General features: G+C 44.4%; 1 protein-coding gene across 5 annotated transcripts; it reads left to right on the top strand.

The window, feature by feature from the left end:
- The first annotated feature begins 8,388 nt into the window (after positions 1-8,388).
- On the top strand, positions 8,389-20,521 carry NCOA4 (nuclear receptor coactivator 4). Of its 5 annotated transcripts, none has more exons than XM_036385784.2 (10): positions 8,389-8,443; positions 13,824-13,977; positions 14,458-14,598; positions 14,719-14,807; positions 15,257-15,365; positions 15,943-16,014; positions 16,415-16,558; positions 16,785-17,795; positions 18,109-18,198; positions 18,743-20,521. In XM_036385784.2, the coding sequence occupies exons 2-10, from the start codon at positions 13,837-13,839 to the stop codon at positions 18,746-18,748; spliced, it is 1,803 nt and encodes a 600-aa protein (XP_036241677.1). In that variant the 5' UTR covers positions 8,389-8,443; positions 13,824-13,836; the 3' UTR covers positions 18,749-20,521. The 5 variants fall into 5 exon arrangements, with proteins under 5 accessions (XP_036241677.1, XP_036241678.1, XP_036241680.1 ...); XM_036385785.2 differs by lacking the exon at positions 8,389-8,443 and adding an exon at positions 8,478-8,554; XM_036385787.2 differs by lacking the exon at positions 8,389-8,443 and adding an exon at positions 11,313-11,434 and having other exon boundaries at positions 16,418-16,558.
- Positions 20,522-21,053: the final 532 nt, after the last annotated feature.

Genomic DNA, 21,053 nt, shown 5'->3' with positions numbered 1-21,053 from the left:
TGTGAAATGCACCTGGTGTTCAGGAGGCTTAGTTTAGACCCTGGGACTTTGGCCTCAAAGAAGTCTCAAAATGAGTTTTGCTCAAAGAGCTCAAAATGAGCTTTAGACAAACCAAGTGTGAAGCCACTGGAATATAATGCCTTATTCAGGATGCCTCTATAGCTGTGAGCATTTAAGTTCTGCTAATGATTCTGAATGTTAAAATTCCTTTAATTGAAGCTTTAATAGGAGTAAGGAAGTAATGAGTAACTAAATAAAATTACTCTGCCGTTATTTATAGTTTAACTAAGCAGTTTCTATACAGGTTTATTTTATGGTCCACAATATTGAATGTTGATTTTTTTTTCCTTTCTTCAAACATTACACTTTGAAAATTTTAAGCTTTATAGTTGTATAAAACATTGTGCTGTCTGTTAGCTTCTCCTCAGGTGTGCAGGAGAATTCCAGATTTGAAGAGTCAAACTAAAGCTTTAAAATAGCAAGAGTACCTTCCTCCCACAGCCTTTGTAATCCATACTTTATTTGACATGTGGAAAAACTGTGTTCTCCTTCCCACCCCTGGTGTTCCAAGCACCTCTCCAAAATAAAGCCCCCAGCTGTAGGAATATGATATAATAAGACCAGTATCAAACTGGTCAGAAAGTGAGAGTTTGCAAAAGGGATGGAATAATACGGCAAAGTCCCTTGAATTCTTTGTGTGTTGTGCCATAAAACCTGAAAGAAGTATTTTATTTCATGCAGTTCTGGTGTCAATTACTTATGGTTTATGCATTAGTATGACTTGCTACTACAGTCCTAAATACAATTATGATTCCTGAATGAGAAAAATAAATTACAAGTAAAGGCAAAGGATACTAATGATTTGCAAGTTCAGAAAAACAGATGCTCCCTCATTACAGACATTCTGAATCTTCATATTATTAATCAGCATTGCTGTTATTTACAAAATATAGTGTTTATGCTTGAGGACTTCCTACATTTTTGGAAAGGTTTAAAGTACAAGAATATAATGGAAATCTGAGAAAAAAACCCAACAACAAAAATTCATCTGATTATTAGCTACGGAGATAAAACAAGTTGTTTATTTGTACAATTGAAGTCTTAAAAAAGGGCTATTTGAATTAATTTTGCATTTGGGTTCAGTTTTTTAAAAAATCAAATGCAGCCATTTTGTATATTAAGTATTCTCCATTGAAGTGTTACTCTTGTAAATGTGAGAACTCTGTTTTTAATGTTTTTTAACTTAAGAAAATCCACATCCATTACCTTCTACTGTTAAATATAAATATAGTAGCAGGAAAACTCACACTAGATTTATAACTGAGTGGGTCAATGCTGAACACAGATGCTTGTCAAGCTGGGGTGAAATAGGGTGCATTATTTCTCAAGTCCATTTGAAGAGCAGTGTGCATTGCACCATGCTGCCTCTGCTGCCCTGCCTGAGTGCTCGGGTACCAGCTCCAGCTGAGCAGACTGAGGCTGCCTTTCACAGAATTCTCAGGGAGGGATGCTCTGGCACAGTGGGTGCTTAATGCTTTTGTCTCAGTGTGCCTTCTTCACCTTAACATGCAGGAACAGCCCCAGTTGATGCAGTATTTGGGATATGTTATGTTTTATATATTATGTTGTCGCTAGACACTAACTAATGTCTCTAGAATGATTTAATTGTACATTGATACTTGAGGGCTGAGATTGATCATGGGCTGAGATACTTAGCTCAGTGACTCAGCAGAGATTGAAGGCAATTGATACTAATATCAGTATGTGCTAAATCGTTCTGAAAATGTGTTAGAATAATTGATTTCATTCTGGAGTAGTATTTACTGTTACCATTCCTAGAGGAGAGACCAAAACCTGTCAGACATTTGGCACTATTATCATTGCAGTTTCAATTTGAGATAATCTTTGGCTGAGGTTAAATACTGAAATAGAGGGTATTATCTCAATGCTTTAAATAAAAATCATCCATAGTTAAATCAGGTCTTTAAAAAAGCCAAAACAGCACACTAAAAGGTTGCTTAGTCATTGTCACATCAGTTACTATTAAAATAATTTTATTTGTTTGCTTGGTCCTCACCTGAACATGTTTTGCTTTAGGAAGCCCTGTTCCACAGAAAGCCTATCTTCCTTCCAGATGTAGCTTAAGAAAGCTTTTGTTGTACAGCTGAGCCAAAAGGCCCCACAGAACAGCACTTTTGCAGAGTCCTCTGGGACAGGGGCAAGTGAGAAGAGGAAAAGGCAGTCAGCTGTTCTGTATTGAAATGTAACAAGATGTTTCAGGGAAGAAGAGCATCTCCACTGTATGGACAGAGCAATGTGTTTCTTCCTGATCACTTCTCTGCTTGTAGCCAGTAAGAATAATGACAGGCTGCACTAATTGCATTATTGGATAGACATTTAGTCTTTCAAATCCAAAGCAGGAGCGACCTGTCTGGAGATGTGCTGAGGTAAGAGGCCTTCTAGAAGCACGTAAGTCACTATTAAAGAATGAGTAAGAAAAACAGTGTAGCTTTGCTTGAGGAAAATGAATGTGTGGTGAGGTTGGGTTAAAGCAGAAACTGCGAGTGGAGGTGAGATCAAGGGACGCCAGCTCCACAGAGGGAACAGGGCTGGGTATCCTCCAGACACTGCTACTGCCCCCTCTCTCAGGAGCTTTTCCAACTGGGAAATTGCAATGTTAATACTTCATTGCCATCTGTTCCTTTCAGACATGTTGAGGTGATTAATTTGTCTTCTTAAGCCCCTTGAAAATGAAAGCAGTTTATTAGTGCTAAGTAATACTGTTAATTGGCAAGAGAGAAAGAGGCAGCATGTGGGTTTTATGAGTTGGAAATAAATCATTCTAATCAACTCTCATGGTATCAGTTAAATAACTTAGTGGAACTTGCTGCGTCAGTCTCTTGTGTCTTTCCCCTTCAGGGGACTTTAGGGTCCAGGATTGATTTCTAAATTTCATTTCTTTTCCCTCCATAGAGAACTATGGATCTGAAATTGAGAATATAATGTTCTATTCAGCTTCCTTCCAAAGCACTGTTATTTACACAGGTCACAAGATCCAGCTGACCCTCATCAAAACAGGGGAATCTAAAGCCTGTGAGCAGAGCCCTGGGCTGCTGGTGTCTGCAGGTACTGCCTATCCACAAGTACTGTGTGTCCTGCAAGCCCCTCGTGCCTGCTGAGGAAGGGAGCTGTGGTGTTTTCTGTTGATGCTGTAGTGCAGGTCATCCCACTCCCTGCCCCTCCACAGGAGCAATCCTACAGAGCCATGTGGTTTTAAATGGAAAGAGATGGGTAAGCTTTGTGGGTGATGTGGATTAGTGTGAATTTTGTTCCTTTTCTTCTTCAGAAAGCAGCATGCACACAGCAGTGCTGCCCCATATAAAAATGGTTGTGCTCCCTTTTAGCCTCTGCCAGCTAGAATGAGCATGTCCATGTCCATTTTCTGTGGGGCAGCACCCTGCCACAGGCAAAACCAGTGCCAGGAAGTTGTTTGTTTCCTCTGGAACTATTTCACCAGACCTGGCACACAATTGCTTGTGGCTTTTACTGTGTCCATGAAGGGAATGGTGCATATCCTTTGCCATGGTTGCTTGGATGTCCAGCTTCCATCTTTCTCAAGGTGTAGAACTGCTGAGCCTTGAGCTGACAGCCATCACATGTACCAGGGCCAATGTGTTCAGATAGCAGAGTACTAAGCTGCAGCTTGTAAGTCTTTGGGAGCATTAATCCTTTCAGATATGTGACCTAAACAGATGTCATCTGTCTTATTATCAGGCTTTCAGTATACTACAGGCTATGCTACTCAGATGGCATGTGAAGGAGCTTAGAAAGCAAAGGGGAGGGACACAGGCAAGGAAACGATGACTTCCATCCCCTTCCAGCCACCTTCTGCTCGCCTACAGGCACTAAAGACAACTCCAGTAACAATGGTATCACAGGTGTGATGAAGGGGAGATTTTGTCCCCCGAGGTGTTAAAGGTAGTAGGACTTAAGGAATGTGGGTCAGGCGCTCCCGTGCACTCCTGCTGGGCCAGGATTTCATCTCCGAGCTCCACCTGGTGCTCAGCGCCGGCGCACAGCTCTGCAGGACACACCCTCTCTTCCTCGGCATCTTCTGGTCCCTGCTCACCTCCGGTAATTTTTACTGTAAAGCAGAGATGGGCTCACAGCTTGGGGTGCAGTGAATCCTGCCCCAAGGCCCTTTTGTTGGTGCTTTCCAGCAGGGCTGCTGACAGGCAGCTTTTTGTGGTGCAGGAAGCACACAGAGCTGTCCGGGCCTGAGTGCCAGCACCTGACCTGTGCTGTACGGCTGGAGTTTGAGGTCCTTCCCCTGTCACAGACACAGCACCCTCAGCGATGACACATGCATAAAAGTCAGGCTTTTTCCCTCCTCTGATGGCTTTTTGCAGGCTTGTAGGTAATTTGCTTACACTTCTTCTGGTGTTGGTTTTAGTGCAAACTGATGCATTCCAGATTGGGACTGGGCAGAAATTCCTGTGTGCAGGTTATTTAAATGCTATCTTGTGTTCACATTATCTGGAAAATCCTAAAAATGCCACTGCCTCAGAGAATCCAATTTTAGAAAAGATTTTACATTGATTTAAATGCACAATGTGATGTTAGAATTTGTTTTGTTGTAATTTCTTCCTTGTTCACATAGTGATCTGTTTTCTAAATTCCATGCTTTTTTTCGGCATCAGCCTCACTCTAACAGTAGAATAAGGAGTTAATTTACTGTTGTGCTGCTATAACTGTTTTCTTAAAGAAGGATCTTGGGAAAAGATGAGACAAGTATTTCTGAGAAAGCAGAAGAGACCTGTTTTGATTGTGTGATGGATGTTGTTCAACAACCTGCTCCCCCACTCAAATGAGAGCGAACCCTGCAGCCCTTGTGTTCCAAGTCTGCACTGGGAGTCCTTTCCTGCTCCAATTTTGACTGGAATGTGTGTGTATATATATATATATATATATACTGGGGGGGCTGCAAAATGTTTAGTGACCAAAATCACACGGATATTTTGCTATAGGCTCGATCTATGTTTGTGATAGAGCAACTTTTCTGAAGTGGGTTGAAGGTTTGTAAAAACAGTTTTAGTTTAGTTAAAATTGTTTATACACTGTTTACCTGCCTCCCTCCCTCTAGTGTGAGTCCTTTGGTGCTGTGCTTGTTATTTTTTGCATTGATAGGTTTGGGCCACAACAAATAATGAATTTGTTTATGTCTGTGGTGGGACCCTAATTCACAAAAGCAACCCATTGTTTCCAGAAGTTCTGCCTTTGGTTAGGCTGTCTGGAGAAGCTACAGAAGACCTTCCTGAGAATCTCTTTAAATGAAAAGTGAGTGTGGAGTTAGGTGTAGGGTGGTACTTTTGTTCAGTGTGAAGTGGGATAGAAGACTAGACAGTAAGTAAAAAGTTTGCAGAAATGAGAAATCCCTAAACTAGAGGAAGGAAAAAGGCTGTGTGTGGTGTGCAGGAAAAGGCCATTAAAACATCTGTTTACAGTCCATATATGAAACTCTTCGTGTGGGAGTTCAAAAACATTTCATTCCTCTCTGGCACTGAGGTAGCTCGACACAAACAGCAAAGATTCAAGGTGAGTAAATACAGTGCAGAGAGCTTGGAAGTGCCCCGCGGGGCAGTGAAGCCTTTGGAGTTCAGCACAAGCGGCGCTGCTCTCTCGGCTCCTTGGGCGGGCTGGGGCTGAGGTCGCCCTGGGGCCGCGGGCCCTGCGGGAAGGCTGGGGCTGGATCTGGCGCACAGCTGCGGGACCCAGTGCCAGGTCACGGCCTGCCTGGAAGGGGACCAAGGACACACGTCAGAGAGGATCCGTGCAGGGAGGGTCATGCACCCGGGCTGGCAGGGACGAAGGGAAATCAGTCCCTTTCCAGCGGCAGAGCTTGAGGAAACTGGCGATTCCCGCGGGAGCCTGCGTGAGGTTCCCTGACGGCTACAAGGCACTCTTCTAGACTCTTCGAGAATTTCGTACTCTGCCTTGGGACTTTTGCTGCTTCCGATGGGAGCAGCCGGCAGCTTGGTCTGCCTTGGTGTCCCGCTGCACCCGAGGCAGGGATGGACTGCTCAGCTGCGTGGTAGCACTGCAGAACAGGGAACTCACATTCCAGAGCATTTAACAGAGAAGTTAACACGGATGATGCCCTTCAACTGCATTATTGCAGTTGTTGAAAGAGGAACAGTCTGAACAGAAAACAAACATTCTTTAAACCCCACAAAATTTGCTCTAGAGCCATTGCACCAGAGAATATTCTTCAAGTTATTTGTGGTTTGAGTGCTGCCCAGTAGTAGTTTTGCAGGCCCATACCTAAGAAATTGAGAAAAAGCTTCAAGTTTTCTATCAAACCTCATGTTTCCAGGGGATGGGAAGGGATGAATCTCTCCCTGCTATTCATTCCCACACTGCAGATGAGCAAGCAAAAATGTCTTTGAGTGACACTTTTGCCAAATCAAGGAAGGATGGGCTTTATGCTACAGAATTTATGCTTTATGCTGCTGTAAGTGGGATTCCCATTCAGCAAGAAATAGCACTGAATCTTGGGTATAGGCATGCATTAAGTGGTGTCACAAACTTCTGAAGGGAAAAGCTGCAGGCTTTTAACCTCATTAACTATTTCTGATGTGTATTTAGATCCCTTTTATGCATCCAAAATGCTTTTCTTCATGCTGTGGTTGGAGGCTTATTGTGAACACTGATACAGTTTTATCCAGTGCTGAGGAACTGCCCACTACATCTCCATCTTTGCTTCTCTTTTAACATGAGCAGATTATCCTGTTTATTTTCCCATAAAACTGCATCTCTATCCAACCTTTTGCCTCTATTTCAGTAGATCACCAATTTGTCTTTTGCTTAAGCTGATGCAATTTTAGGTTTCTTTTTCTGATCCACTATGCAGGTTTGTATAAAGAGGCACATCTTGCATGGCCAAGGCTATGGCTGAGGGAGGAGCAGGGCGTACTGCCATGAGGGGTGGGAGGAAAAAGATCATTAAAAGATACATGTAGTTCCTAAACCTTAATATTCCTTTAGAGGTTAAATGGAAGATGTGTCCAAAGAGCAAATCCTCTTAGGAAAGCGTGACCTTGACCATAATGAATCGACACAGAAGGTGTACTGTGTGAAGCAACTCTACCAATCAAAAAAGTCTCAGACCATCTGGATTATGATATTGCCTTTGTCAAGCCTGTGGAAGACGTGACAGAAACCTGTCATTGTCCTCTGTGCCTGCTTGCCCAGGAGAGGCAGCTTTCCTTCCTTGGGAGAATCCTGCTGGGTAGCTACATGTGGGGACATGTGGTATATGAGCACTCCTGGTTTTCCAAGGTCAGGCAGGGTTGGTATTATTTTTCCTCTTAAATCCAAGTACACAGAGAAGGATTATATAACACACCCTGTGTCTCCTACATGTTTAGACAAGGAAGCCTAATACCTGAAATGCTTGTTCCTAGGGTAACAGCACATCTGGGATTAGGCGACTGATTTATACTTCTTATGTCAGCACTGAATAATTATTGTAACCTCGAGTAAGGTCCTGATCAGAAGAATGGCTCCTTGGACTGTGCCCAGAGGAGGAAATGTGTGGGAAATTGTGACTCAGCTTCCACATGTACTCATCTATTTAGATTTCCATTTGAAGTCCTTTCTGATTGAAGCCCCCTACATTCTCTGTTAAGCTTTAAATGCTGTGCATAAACTTACAAAAGCAACACTTCACAAATACGCTGGCCGGGTAGTCCAGTAAAGGCTGAAATGTCACCGAATCACAGAATAGTCTGTGTTGGAAAGGACCCAGGAGGACCATCGAGTCCAGCTCCTGGCTGGCCCCCACAGGAGGGATCGAGCCCTCGGTGTTACCGGCGCCGCGCTCTGGCCTGCTGAGCTGAGCGGATCTCATCTGACCGGCTAAAGTGTGAGGGCAGGGAGCAGTAACTGGGTCCGGTCCCAGCTGGACAGCGGGGCGGCAGTACTGGGAAGTGTTCTGGGAGCAGTAACTGGGTCCTGCTCCCAGCTGGACAGCGGGGCGGCAGTACTGGGAAGTGTTCTGGGAGCAGTAACTGGGTCCTGTTCCCAGCTGGACAGCGGGCTGGCGGTACTGGGAGGCGTTCTGCCGCGCTTCACGCTTGCGGAAAGCCACACCAAGGCACATACTCTGGGAAATTTCCGGGGGACACGAAAAAGACCCACACCGGTGGCTCGCCCCATGATACACGTTCTGTGCTCCGAGGATTCGCCACGCCGGGTCAGCCGTGATTCCCGGATTTTGGCTGCCGTGAGCAGCAGCGGCAGCAGCAGCGCCCCCGCCGCCGCCCAGCGCTCGCTCCGCCGCTCCGGCAGGGGGCGCGCGGGCCGGCGGTCTCGCGAGAGCGCGCGGGGCCGGGGAGCGAGCGGGCGGACGGCGCGGGGCTGAGGGAGCGGCGCGCGGGCAGCGGTGAGGGGGCGGTGGGGCCGGCAGGGCGGGGGAGACATCCGGGGGGGAGCCGGGAGCCATCCCGTGAGGAATCCCGTAAGAAATCCCGTGAGGAATCCCGTAAGGCACCCGGTAAGGCGTCCCGTAAGGCACCCCGTGCCGCGCTGCGGGAAGTGCCCAGGCAGCCGGCCTGGGTCGGGCAGGTCGCTGGGGAAATGGACGCTCCGCGGCGCAGGGCTCGCACGGAGACGGAGTTTTGTACTGATCTCGCTCTCCGTGTGCCGGAGAGGTTGTGCCGCGAGCGCTCCTCAAGCCACGTTTCTAATTGCAAAGGCCAAGTCTTTTGTCAGCAGCTGCGCTTCTCAAAGGTTATATAAGCAGTAAATGTCTGGGTTAGCAATGGTCGGGGTTGTGCCGCATCGCGTTTGTTGAAAGTTTGTCAGACCTGTGTTGTTCGTTGCTGGTAAATGGTGTGAGCCGGAGCTTCCGGGGGTTTGCCGAGCATTCTGATAGCTTTAAACTCGGTGCTTATGGCTGGGATTAAAGAGAAAAGATGATAGAGGAACACGGTTGCCTTCCTCCGAGACTTTCGATAAGGTGTGCAGTCAGGGGAGCGGAAAAAAGCCGGCAGCCACGTAAAAACCACTGTTCGTCCCGCTGTAAGTGCCTAACCTTGGATAACTGGATGTGCAGAGAGCATAGCAGTGCTGCCTTTGGGGCCAGATGCCTCAGGCACAACCAGGGGTTTGTCACTTGTTTTCTGAAGGGTTTTTAAGTGTAGTAGTCTGGAAGATGTGTTGTAATGTGTAATCTGCGTTAAGGTAAATGTGTGTCTTCCCCACTCTGGGTATCTTCTTTGGTATTTTCAGTAGTTATAGCATAGAGATATCAGGCCTTTGTATTCAGATACTTTGTGATTTCAGTTATATGCTTGTTGTGCATAAAATATTTATTTATGATAGATAGAATAAAGTGGTGATCAGACTTCTTCACAGCTGCATTAGTGACATTGTTCAGAGCCCAGCTCTTATGAGATTGTCTCAGTACAGGTGCTTTGTGCACTGGCTGGGCTGTTTCAGAGCTAAAACAGGCAGAAAAAGTAGTCACAGTTGTTCAGATCTGTGGCATAGACCATACACTGTGCAGACAGGTGAAAACTACCTGAATTTTAGAAAATGTAATTCCTGAAATTTCTGTTACTATTTCTTAAGGTGTTTATTTCACTTTTTCTCTTGCTTGAAACTGTTAAAGGTTATTTATTTGCTTCACATGGCTTGTGACTTAAAAAATAGGGTTTTATATACTTGTTTTGGAGTAAAATGATCTCCCTAGCAGGAGCTCCGTGCAGATACTGGTACCTAATGCTGATGCTGCACTGTACAAAGTGCTTGCTATGCTTGGATGTAAATGGGAAGTTCCCCGACTCAGCTCGTGTACTTAGAGTACTTCACTCCCTGACCACAACCCCTGCCTATCTAATTTGGGAGAGATTCTTAAGAGGAACTTCTGTTTTTTGGTGGGGTTAGATGGAAGTCCGTGGGGATTTCAGTTCAAACAAGCTAGCTGGTTTAAAGCTACATAAAGACAGGTCAGAGAGGCCTTTGGAGCAGTCTTGTCCTGCCTAGTGGAAGAAATCATTCCACGTTTATAAATAGAGCCTGTTCAATGGGAGGCTTCATTTCCTTCAGAAGCTTTTCCCCAACAAAGGCTCTGCACAGCCCTGTTTTTGAGGTGATTTTTCCACACCCATTTGAAATGAAAAACAATGTTCTTCCCAAGGGCAGCGGGAATGGTTGTGCTGAGAGTGAAAAGCTGGTAGAACCAGTTTCCTGCCAGCCTGTTGGCAGAAGAGGAAGGGCTGTCTCCTCCTCCTCTGCTCACCAGCAGCCACATACTTAATTAAAAGCTTAAAATTATTTTTGTTTCTGACCTATGGGAAGTAACATCCCAGGGGTGGAGTGCAGGCAGCCAGGAGGCTGCACAGAGCACCTGTGACCAGGAGTTGTAGCTGCAGGGTCTTGTGGTGACACCTCTCCAGCGAGCCAAAAGTCTTCTGTAAAAACTGGTAGTTATTTTACTATTAGGAACAATAATATAATCTTCCTTATCATTCAGGCAGTTCTTTTGGTTTCGTGGCTATGACATTTTTACTGCTTATATGCAGGTGAGGACACGTGTGGGGCCCACCCCTGGGAGTATTCAAGGCCGGGCTGGATGGGACGCTTGGGCACCCTGCTCTAGTGAGAGGTGTCCCTGCCTATGGCAGAGCATTGGAATGACATGATCTTCAAGGTCTTCCTACCGAGGCCGTTCTGTGTGCTTTCCTCAGCTGGGTGTGTGAAATTGTGGAAGCAGGAGTAGATGTGACAAGAATTGTGTATGTGTGATTTTGGTGCTTCCAGGAGGTAACTCGCATCCAAGCTGCTCAGTGTCAGGATTTCTGGCACGCTGCAGGCTCAGTGCTGGATGGGGAGCCTCAGTGCTGGGCTGTGCGTGGCCAGGGACGGAGGCTGAGCTCGGCCGCTGGATCGGCTCGCAGCTCTTCAGCCCTTGCTGCTCCATCCGCGCTGGATGCCTCAGCGCTCGGGTCGGCTTTGTTGTTGCATGAAGAAGATACATTGCCACACTTACCAAGTTGCAAGAAATAGCGGTTTTGTTGCAAAACGTTGAGGTTACGCGGTTTCAACTGCTGGTTGGATGTTCGGGGGCGCTCGGTGCTGTGGCTGAGCGGAGCCAGGCCGGGGCAGAGCGGCTCGGCTCGGCTCGGCTCGGCGCCGGTGGTCGCGGCCCGCCCCGGGCCCGCCCCGCGCTGCCGACGTGCGGCTCGGCCGGGCGCGGTGGCCGGGGCGGGGCAAGGGCTGGGCCGCCCCGATAAGGCGAGGGGCCGCTCCAGGGCTTGGAGCGGATATTTGCAGGGTTGGGAGCATTCCGGAGAGCATTCCGGAGGCCGTGCCGGGGAATGGAGGCCGCCGTTTAAACAGGACATTGCGGGTTGCTTCCTGAGCGCGGAAAGTAAGTGCGAGCTCAGCGGTGGGGGTGTGCATCCCGTGACGCACAGAGCGGGGGCTGCTGGGGACCCCCGTGTGCCTGGAAACCGCTCGGTGGCACGGAAATGGCCAGAGCAGGTGACCGTGTGTTGTACCCGTGTGTCTCCTTGTGTTTTGTTACTGTTGAGCCGAATTGTGTGATCGCGGCTGTACCAGAGCATGTGACCTGAAAACCTCTTAAATTCTCAGTGCTATTTGGGAGTAACTGGGAAGCGAGGAAATAGGTGCTTGCCCCCCCTTGGTTTTGTTAGAGGCTTGTGGAAATTGAAAAGAAGGGTGGATTGGCTCTCATGCTCAACATGTGAGTTTTACAGGCTTATTTGCGACAAAGCCTAAGAACAGCCATTTTAGCAGGAGCTGGCTGGCTGGAGGAAGGCAGCACTCATTCTCTCCATACATTCTGGAGTGAGTTTCTTGCAATCATTGAAAAAAGGAAAAGCAACAAACAGTAGTTTCAGAGATTATTAGAGAAGAGTGTGTAAGCTTCTTAAGTTTAATTGTGCCACTACTAAGTTGCTAATACAGAATGTGATACAGTAGGTTAACATAATTTTCACAAGAGTTGTTAAGTACATTATCTATTGTGTAAGCAAATATGGTAGTTTTATTTAGCCTTTCAGACTTTGACTTGTTATTATATAAGAATATAAAAAATGAAATAATAACCAATATGATTTTTTAAAATTACTTTTGGGTATATGATAGTTCTTAAGGTGTTGCTGTCATCTCCTTGTTAGATTACATCTGAGGACCAGGGCTCCCACTTACACTGTTGGCTCCTACATCCTGTAGGGTGTCCATGAGAGTTGAAAAGCAAGATAAAGTCTAGGGAGTGCTGTGAGAAAAAGCTTAGCTTACTTTATATTGAATGTTGCTAGCATGGTGAAGATCATGAAACCTTATAGAAGTGAACCTGTGAACAAGTAAGGGTGTGCAAATACTGGTGTTCACAGCACAGCATGGAGAATGATGTATTTTGGACTTCTGCACTGTCTGATTTGGTGCAAAATAACATAAATATTACATTTGAGTTCTCTTGTACTTGTGCTCTGCAGTTCCTGGAGAATGAGATGTTATGGTGAGGATGGGATCGAGTTGTGTGCAGGGTCTTGGGGTGGCTTCTGTGCCTAGTCTGTGTCTTGTGTCTGGAGGTGCTGGAGGGACAGGAGGCCCATGGTGCTGAGGGAACTAAGGGAGGTGCAGCCTCTGCTCCTGCCCCACCGTGAACATTGCTTTTTCTGTCACCTTCCACTTGCAAGCCACTCTTAGCCCTCTCCCGTGTGAAACACACACTTTTGTATCTTCCTGTAGAAGGACATTTGGGTTGCAGTTTATATGATCATGGGGCTTGGAAATTGCAGACTAAATAGCTGCTCAGGAAGCAAGCTCTTCGTTGTCTTGTTATATTCAAAACTACTTTCAGTTCCCTCCAGAGCTGTGGTAAAATTTGTGACATTTTAGATTGGCACGTGTGTATGCTTTAAATCTGCTGGGAATTTCCATAGTTGTCATTGCTGAAGACTTGTTTAAATAGAATAAATACTATGAATGTTTAGTGCTTCAGGAATCTCATGAAACTGACAGGAGAATTCAAACTCTTTGGTAACAAAATAACCCACTGGTTAGAAAAAGTGTTTCCAGTGATCCTTCCCGTTTTTACTAAAAATCCATACTATCTTTCCCCTTACTTGCAGAATCCTTGCCAGTATCACTTCTGTAGAAGTTTTGTATTTGAGCCCCTTCTACTTGAGACTGTGCTGAAGCTAAGTTACCACAGCTGTGACCAGGACAAAATGGGTAGCTGTGAAAATTCTGGCCTTTGCAGCTTAGTAAAGAATGATCTTTGTAGCAACATGTGGGTTTTCAGTTGGTGAAACTGTATTGGAATTTTCTCACTTGTGGGAGCCAGCTTGTTGCCTGCAGAGGAAAGAAGGGTGACTGAAATATTTCCTGCCCCTGGTCAGGCCATTCTCCCCCAGCTCCAACATTGCTGCTGAACCTTCCCTGAATCAGCCCCTCGGCTCTGGAGTTTGCTGGCTAGGCATAAAAGCTGGAGGAAGGTGCCTGGCAGGGGAGGATTGCCTAAACTCCTGTGGCTGAAGCTGTTGTCAAATATCTGTTGGTTTTCCTGTGATTGTGCAAATTCCGTGGGCCGAGGTGTTTGAGAGACCGTTGTTGCTCCTGGAGGAGAGCTTTATCTATGTTTAGAAAACTTGCATCTGTGTAGGGTCTTAGGGGCTTTTTTGTTCACCTTTATAGTGAAGTAGAACAGATGGTTCTTCATATGATGCCCTTCCTCTTCTGTTAAAGAGGAATAGAAACTATTAAGAAATCGTTTTTCCATTGTGTTTTAGGAACACTTCAAGAATGAGTCCACCACAAGATAGAAATAGAAATTCCTGCAGCAGTGAGACTCTGGCAAAGTGCCTTCAAGCTAAGAAGGACTTGGAAACAGCTATATCTGGAATTGTCAAAGCTGAACAGCAGATTAAAGAAAACTGGCGTGAGGTAATTTTAAATTACTTCTTAAAGATCTTTTAATAACTAACACGATTTCAATTAAAGTTTTTGTTATTCCAGAATATTTACTATTATCATGGTGGTCTGAAATTTTCCTAGCAATTTGCAAACACATTGATGTGTCATTTTGCCAATGCTCTTGATACAGGTATTCCTGTATACCTTTATCTTCTTTATCAATTCTTCAAGCTTAGGAATGCAAGCAGCATTTCCAAAAGCTGCTGATTGGAACATCAGAATAGAGGGAGATTACAAATAACATTATTCCTTGCTACCTCTTTAAAGGTAGCCTTGGAACTGTTACTGACCTGATTCATGTGGTGCTGTGGATGACTGTGCTGAGTTTCTGAGAAATAAATCACTCCAAAAATACCACTTGCCACTGACAAACAGTAGTTTGCAGTCAGTGCAGCACATGTATGTGCACTGTACTTGACAGATGTAGAAGTGGTGTGTGTTTCCTGACAGGTCAAGGCCAAGATCCACAGCCACATCAGCCGGCAGCTGGAGTGCCTGCGCAGCCGTGAGGTGTGGCTCTTCGAGCAGGTGGATCTCATCCAGCAGCTCAAAGAGGAGGCCTTGCAGCAGCAGGCACAGCAGCTCTACTGGGTAAGGCTTGGTTCTCAGTTGCTGCACTGGCATTTTCAAGCAAACCTTTTTCTTGCAAGTATTGGCTCAGTTTTAATCCTGGGAGCTGAAACAATAACATGTGTTTTGTCTTCCATGCAGTACTTGGGACAGTTCAATTGCCTTATTCATCAGCTGGAACACTCCTACAGTAACGAACTGGCAAACCAGATTTCAATTTGCCTGGAGAGGTAAATCTATTTTATGATGCAAGTTAACACAGTTGGGTTTATTATAACTTATTAATTTAATCTGATTTTTTATTCTATTAGTACTAACAGATCTCACTGTTCTACATTTTTGATAGTTTCTAGAAATAAGAACAGCAGTCTGAGGTGATAAACCAGGGCTATAATGAGCAGGAGAGGTACTCATTTATGCAGATTATTTCAAATATTAGCTGTTGATGGCAGTTGAAGTAAGAAGGTGAAACTTGTTTTGCTGGCAATTTATTCTGTTCTTGATTTGTAGATAGCCATTCCTTTCTTGTACACTGTATCAGAAGTCTTCTTTGTTACCTAATTACTGCCAAGTAGCTTGAAAGCCTTTTTATGAAATAATGGACTGACTTCCAAAACAGGACAGATGAAGAAGACTGTAATCTTTTTTCCTTTCTGTAACTATCACCTTTGTCTTTCAGACTGGAAAGTCTTACACTCAAACCTGAAGAGTCTTCCATCCTGAATTTTGAGGCTGACACATCTTACCTTCGCCAAGCTATTACCTCATTTGGTTCCATTAAAACGATGGTAGGTGCCAGGACTTCCCTGGGTTGGAATACTTGCCTCAAAGATTTTTTTCAGTAGAGCAATACATTCCAAGTCATATTTTTGCTTTTAGTGATAGCTTGAATGGCTTCTGTGTGTGAGTCATAATTTTAGCTGTGTAATAAATACACAGTGGTTTATTAATTATTGCATGTAGTTTTCACTGAGTTCAGTTATGTACATTTTATTTTAATGTATTTTGGCTGAGAGAATGACTACGGCATTCTTACTCTATTCCAGCAGATGAAAATTCGTTACTGTTTTCTTTAGATAGCAATAATTAAAACATAGTAGATGTTTTCTGTGATAAAAGTATTTTGGGATTCTTATGTAAGCAGCGTATTTCCTGTATTATTGGAGACAATTCTGTTAAAGGAAGCAGGCTCAAGGTGGTATTTTTATAGTAAATTTTTCTCCATTCTGTTTGTAAATGTTGAGAACATTGTTAGCCATAAAGCACTGAGCACTTGTAACTGTGCTTTACTTCTGCTTTATTGTAGAATTTGTTCTAGATACTGGACAAAATGGAGTTTTATATTAATTTTTACTTTTCTTTCAGCAAACCTCAGAAAGAGAAAATACTTCTCCCTGGTTCCCAGGGCAGAGCTGTGCCCTAATGAACTGTGAGCAGGTAAGATTGACCTGTGTGTGAGTGTTTAATTGCATTAGAGGAAAGAGGAGAACTCAAGCACGTTATGTGAGCTTGAGTAATGGCTTGTGTTTGTTTGTTAAGATGCTTGAGTAGCCAGTGACAGTGGCTATGGTGAGCAGAGTGATCTGATACTGGAGCTGCTCCAGGAGCAGACAGGCAAGAACAGAGTATGAAAGTGTGCGTGGGGTGTGGCTGACAGGATTTTTTAATTGACTGCTCCTTGATGTTGGAACTACCCAAATCCTGTGGGTTTTTTGTAATTAGAGGGGACTGTTTTTCCTTTGGGTGCAGAAATCCTGCTGCCTGCCTGTGTTGGCGTTCAGCAGAGATTGGCCCAGCAGTCAGTCCTTCCCTAACCAAGGGCATTGTCTCTCGGCAGCAGACGCAGTGTGGGGCAGTGAGCGCCTCGCTGGCTGGCTGGTTACTCGGAAGCAGGCCCGTGCCTGTGCGCCAGGCTCCCTACGTTCCCAGCACCAACCTTGAGGAATGGGTTACCCAGAAGTGTGTGTCAGAGCCCAGCCAGGTAAAACTTCTGTGTGCTAACCTAGTTTTGAACAGAGGGGAAAACACAGTACATGATTGCAAGCAGAACGTGGTGGGAATGAAACTTTCTGTAGTACTCTTCCTTCTGCCTCATGTTCACCTGATGCTTTGGCACTTACTAGCTGAATGCTCTGAGCTCTTAACTATACAGTTACTGAACACGGCCTTTTAGTTTTAATGGATGTATTTCAATGTGTCTTTACCAGAATTTGAATTCTTCCAAAGTCTGCTATTTTGAGCAAGCCTGGGGAAATCTGAAGGATTTGGAGAACTGGCTCCTGCACAATCAGCAGTGTGATCTTGCTGGGAAGACAAATTCCCCTGATCGCAAGGATTCCACCGCTACTCTTAACTCATCCTTTTCCACTATTGAAAAGGTGGAGGAATTAGAATCCCTTGGACAAGAAGAGATGGACCTTTCTGACTGGCTGCTTACTCCTGACACAGAAAATGGAAGTATTGCTTCAGATGAGAAATGGAAGAATGAATTTAAACCTTTTAGGGAAGAATGCAATTTGAATGATTGGCTCCTCAAAGCTGAAACATGTACCAGTTGTCCTGGCAGCCAGAGCAAAAGTGTGGAAATTGAGAACCTGGGAAATCTCAAGTGCCTGAATGAGCATCTTGATGGAAAGAAATCACCCACTTCATCTGCTGTAAATGCTTGGCTTCTTCAGCATCCTCAGGCCCCCTTTAAAGTGGAAGATGTGTGCAAAGCAAATGATCTCTGTGCCAGCTTTTCAGAATGTGTGTGTGATGAAAACTGTGGAAAAGAGGCTCTTTGCAAATGGCTTCTGAAGAAAGATGGGAAGGACAAAAATGGAGTTCCAGTCAGCCAGAGAGATGTACCAGACCCTCAGTATGAGAAGACCAAGTTTGCTGCCAGTTCCTGGCTTAGCCCCGCCCAGAAGCTCCCAGGGGAAGCCATGAGTGCAGAGAAAGCAGATTATTCAGCAGAGGTTGCAGAACCCTGGAAAGCATTGCTCGAGAGGCCGCTGACAAGCTGGCTGGCCAAGGCTGAGCACAAAGCAGAAAGCACAGAAGAAAAGGAGAGTCGGGAAAAAGCAGACAAGAGTTTCAAGAGTCCTTTCCTAGACCTCTTGGCTCCATTCCACCTCCCCTTAAATGTAAACAGTTGGGTGTTGGCTTCAAATGACCTAGAAAATGCAAACCTGCCTCCAGTGGAAGATAAATGGCTTCTGCGCAAGAAAGCACAAGTGAGCATTAGTTTTTGATACTTTTGTGTGTTTTGTGCCAGGTTTATTGCTTTACTGAATTTAATGACTTCATTCTCTTCCAAAGTCATAGCTCTTCTGGATAATACTGACTGAAAGTTTTTAGGTTTCTTGGCTCTTTTGATGTTTTCACAATTATTAGTTACTTAGCACTAAACAAGTTAATATGTTATACTAAATGAAGAAAGTATTAATCTCAAAGACTCAAAAGTCAGTTTTGGTTTTGACAAAATTTGAAGATACATCAGAATGTATTTATGTTTGGGGTTGGTAATTAAGGTGACTTCTCTTTCAGGACTTTGGCCTTCCTACAGTTTGTGACCTTTTTGCCTGCATGAAGCTCAGTGGAGATAATGAAAAATGGCTGTATCGGTCTCCTTTACAGGTAGGATACAGACTGTATTAGAACAGCTGAGCCTAATCACAACTTGGGGGTACAGTACACAGACACTGGCAGCTAATGATCACCTTAAAGTCTTTAAATGTTATGTAGTAATTTCCTCCCCATACACCTTCTTAACAGCTTGGACCGTTCCCCTTTGTTATTATTCCCCCTCTTCTGATCACAGGCCAGGGAGGGAATTACTTCTGTTCCTGTGTAAATCTCTCAACTGACTGACACTTGGTAACTCTGATTGTAACTAAGATATGGAATTAGTGTATCAATCTCCAGGCAGCTTCTTTCTTTCCTTAGTAATGTATTTACAGCTGACATCATGTCTTTCCTTTCTGATGATAACTCTTTGTCATTGTTTTTGAAATTAATGAAAATAGTCCTTAGCAGGAGTACTTCAAACCCTAAAGGGCAGGATCCTCAATTCTAGGAGGAACGTTAATATCACTTTTTTATTATCTTATAGTTGTTTTTTTTTTCCAAAATTGTTGCTTTTTATCAAAGAGAATAATAACCCTATTTTAAATTTGTTTAGATGTGAAGAACTGGATGTGTTGAAATCATCCCCTTCCTGCTATCAGTCGCACATCACATTGAGTGACTGCAGCCAGCTGAGTGCTTGTGTTTTGTGTTTGGCCATCTGCTTTCTCTTCTAAAATTATAACAAAAAGAAAGATTCCTTATCTAACAGAGTTCTGGTGCAGAAGATCCCTTTTTGTTGTCATTAATTCTGAAATGTAAACCCACTGACCATAAGCAATCTGATGCTTTAGAGGTGTTAGCAAATTTGTATCTGTTATGGGAATACAAGGATCTTTAATGGGTTGTCACTCCAAGTATGTTGAGGCCAGTGCAGGTATAAAGCAGAATCTTCCTGGTGCTGTGGAACATCCACCTTTGACAGTGACTTTACAAGTGCTGCTGTTCTTTCAGCTGCTACAACTGTCACGCGTTGGGTTCCAGCTTACTTAGGCTGTACTTGCAAGCAATTTGTTTATGGAGCAGTTGCTCACTTTGGAGGTTTCATTTGCATCTTGTGTTGGTGCATTTCCCAGCTAAATATGTGAAATCCAGACTTGGAAAAATACATGGATTTATGGGACCTAGCATGTGACAGGAGAATTGGTAACTTAGTTTTAAATCAAAACTCTTCTTGTGAATTTTGAGCCTTTCAGAGAACAGGGTAGGGTGTTAATTTTCATGCACCAGTAGATCAGACCCTACTGTGTCCCCAGCATTTACAAACAATTTGAATGTCACTGAAAAAGCTGTAAAATGAAATGTTTCTGTTAGTTCTAGATAATTCATAATGAATTTTTATTGACTAAACCACTGGAAAGCAGGCATCTTAGCCACATAATATTTAAAGGTAATATTTGGGGAATTAGATGCCTTCAGCAGATTGATGGCCTGCTGTTTAATTGGGAAACACTAACTTGGCAAACTGTGGCTCCCACTGATGCAGTTTAAACGTATTTAATCTGTGGTTTCCATGTGATTATGTATGTGAAAGTGGGGTCCAGTAACTTGGATCTTCCTGAAGCTGTGGACACAATATGAGCAATACCTCTTCAGATATTTAGCTTTTTGAGCCTGTAGGAACGAGTGCAAAGACATTCTATGGAAATGTGGATCATGCCTGTCAGGCTCCATGGAAAAACTGTGAAGCTCCATAGCTTCTGGTGCAGCTTCTACTCACTTAACAAATTGCTCTTGATGACTATGAAAATAGGTCCCCCTTCTCCCCATCCCTGCAGCCTGCCTGGGAATAAAAGTGATTTGAGTTCCTCACAACCCTGTAGAAAAGAAATTATTATTAAGATCCGACCTTGGTGTCACTTTGCAGTGTGAACACATTCCTGTCTGATCAATCCTGTGCATTCATTTCAAAGTAAGTTTTTAGTCTGAGAAGGGGAGACTGCACATCTGAAACCAGACCCTGAAAGGGCTTAGCATCAGCAAAACACTTGAGGCTTTTGTACTTTCATAGCCAGGGCTTTCTGCTGGAGGCAGAGAGGTGTTTTAGGAGTTCACTTTCCCCTTCACGTGTCCTTGTTGCTCCATGGGAAGACTGCACCGTGACTAACTCCAGTAACAGATGTGATCAGCAGCTGAAGTTAATGAATGGGATTGACGTGCAGCCCACCTCTTCCAATTAATTCCATGTAGTCGTCATTGTGTGCTACTTTGTCAGTTCATTATGAGCCTTTAAAACTTGGGGGTATGTATTCCTTTACTCAACTGACTTGTCACTAATTGATATTTATGTGAAACATTGATTAGTCTTTTCCATTAAAAAATAATTGCAACCAAAGTGTGTATTATGTCTCATTTACAAGATGGTCAACAAAAACTGCTGTGGCACGTGTCCAGCTTGCCTCTGTCTGGAAGCTGCTACAGTTGTGCTTCCATGCAGATGGGATTCACGTGCTTTAGTTCATTCACCACTGCCTGGAGCTGCACTGAGCTCCAGAGCAGGGAAACTCAGGCAGCTGGCACACTCCTGCACACTTAGTGGGAAGCTCCTGTCAGGTTACTGCCTTGCAGTGTGACCCCCTGCACATGCAGCTGGTGTGTCTCAGTCACCTGGGCTTTGCTCAGCTGTTGGAAGAAACAGACTTGGACATAATGACCCATCTACTTCTTAGCACTCTTGAATACATAATGAGGATTCTTGGATTTTTAGTAGCATTTGGTCCTCTTCTCCCATGGCTGAAGAACCTCTGTGCAATTGGAAGTGAATACTTTCTCTGTGGTGTTTCAGCATCAGCCTCCCTGCACGACTGGTTCCTCCACTGAGTATTTTCCAGTATTTAACTGCAGCCTGCGCTACTCATTGTTCATTA

The sequence above is a fragment of the Molothrus ater genome, chromosome 8 (assembly GCF_012460135.2).
Source record: "Molothrus ater isolate BHLD 08-10-18 breed brown headed cowbird chromosome 8, BPBGC_Mater_1.1, whole genome shotgun sequence".
Classification (NCBI taxonomy): Eukaryota; Metazoa; Chordata; class Aves; order Passeriformes; family Icteridae; genus Molothrus; species Molothrus ater.
This window is presented reverse-complemented; position numbering and strand designations above follow the sequence as displayed.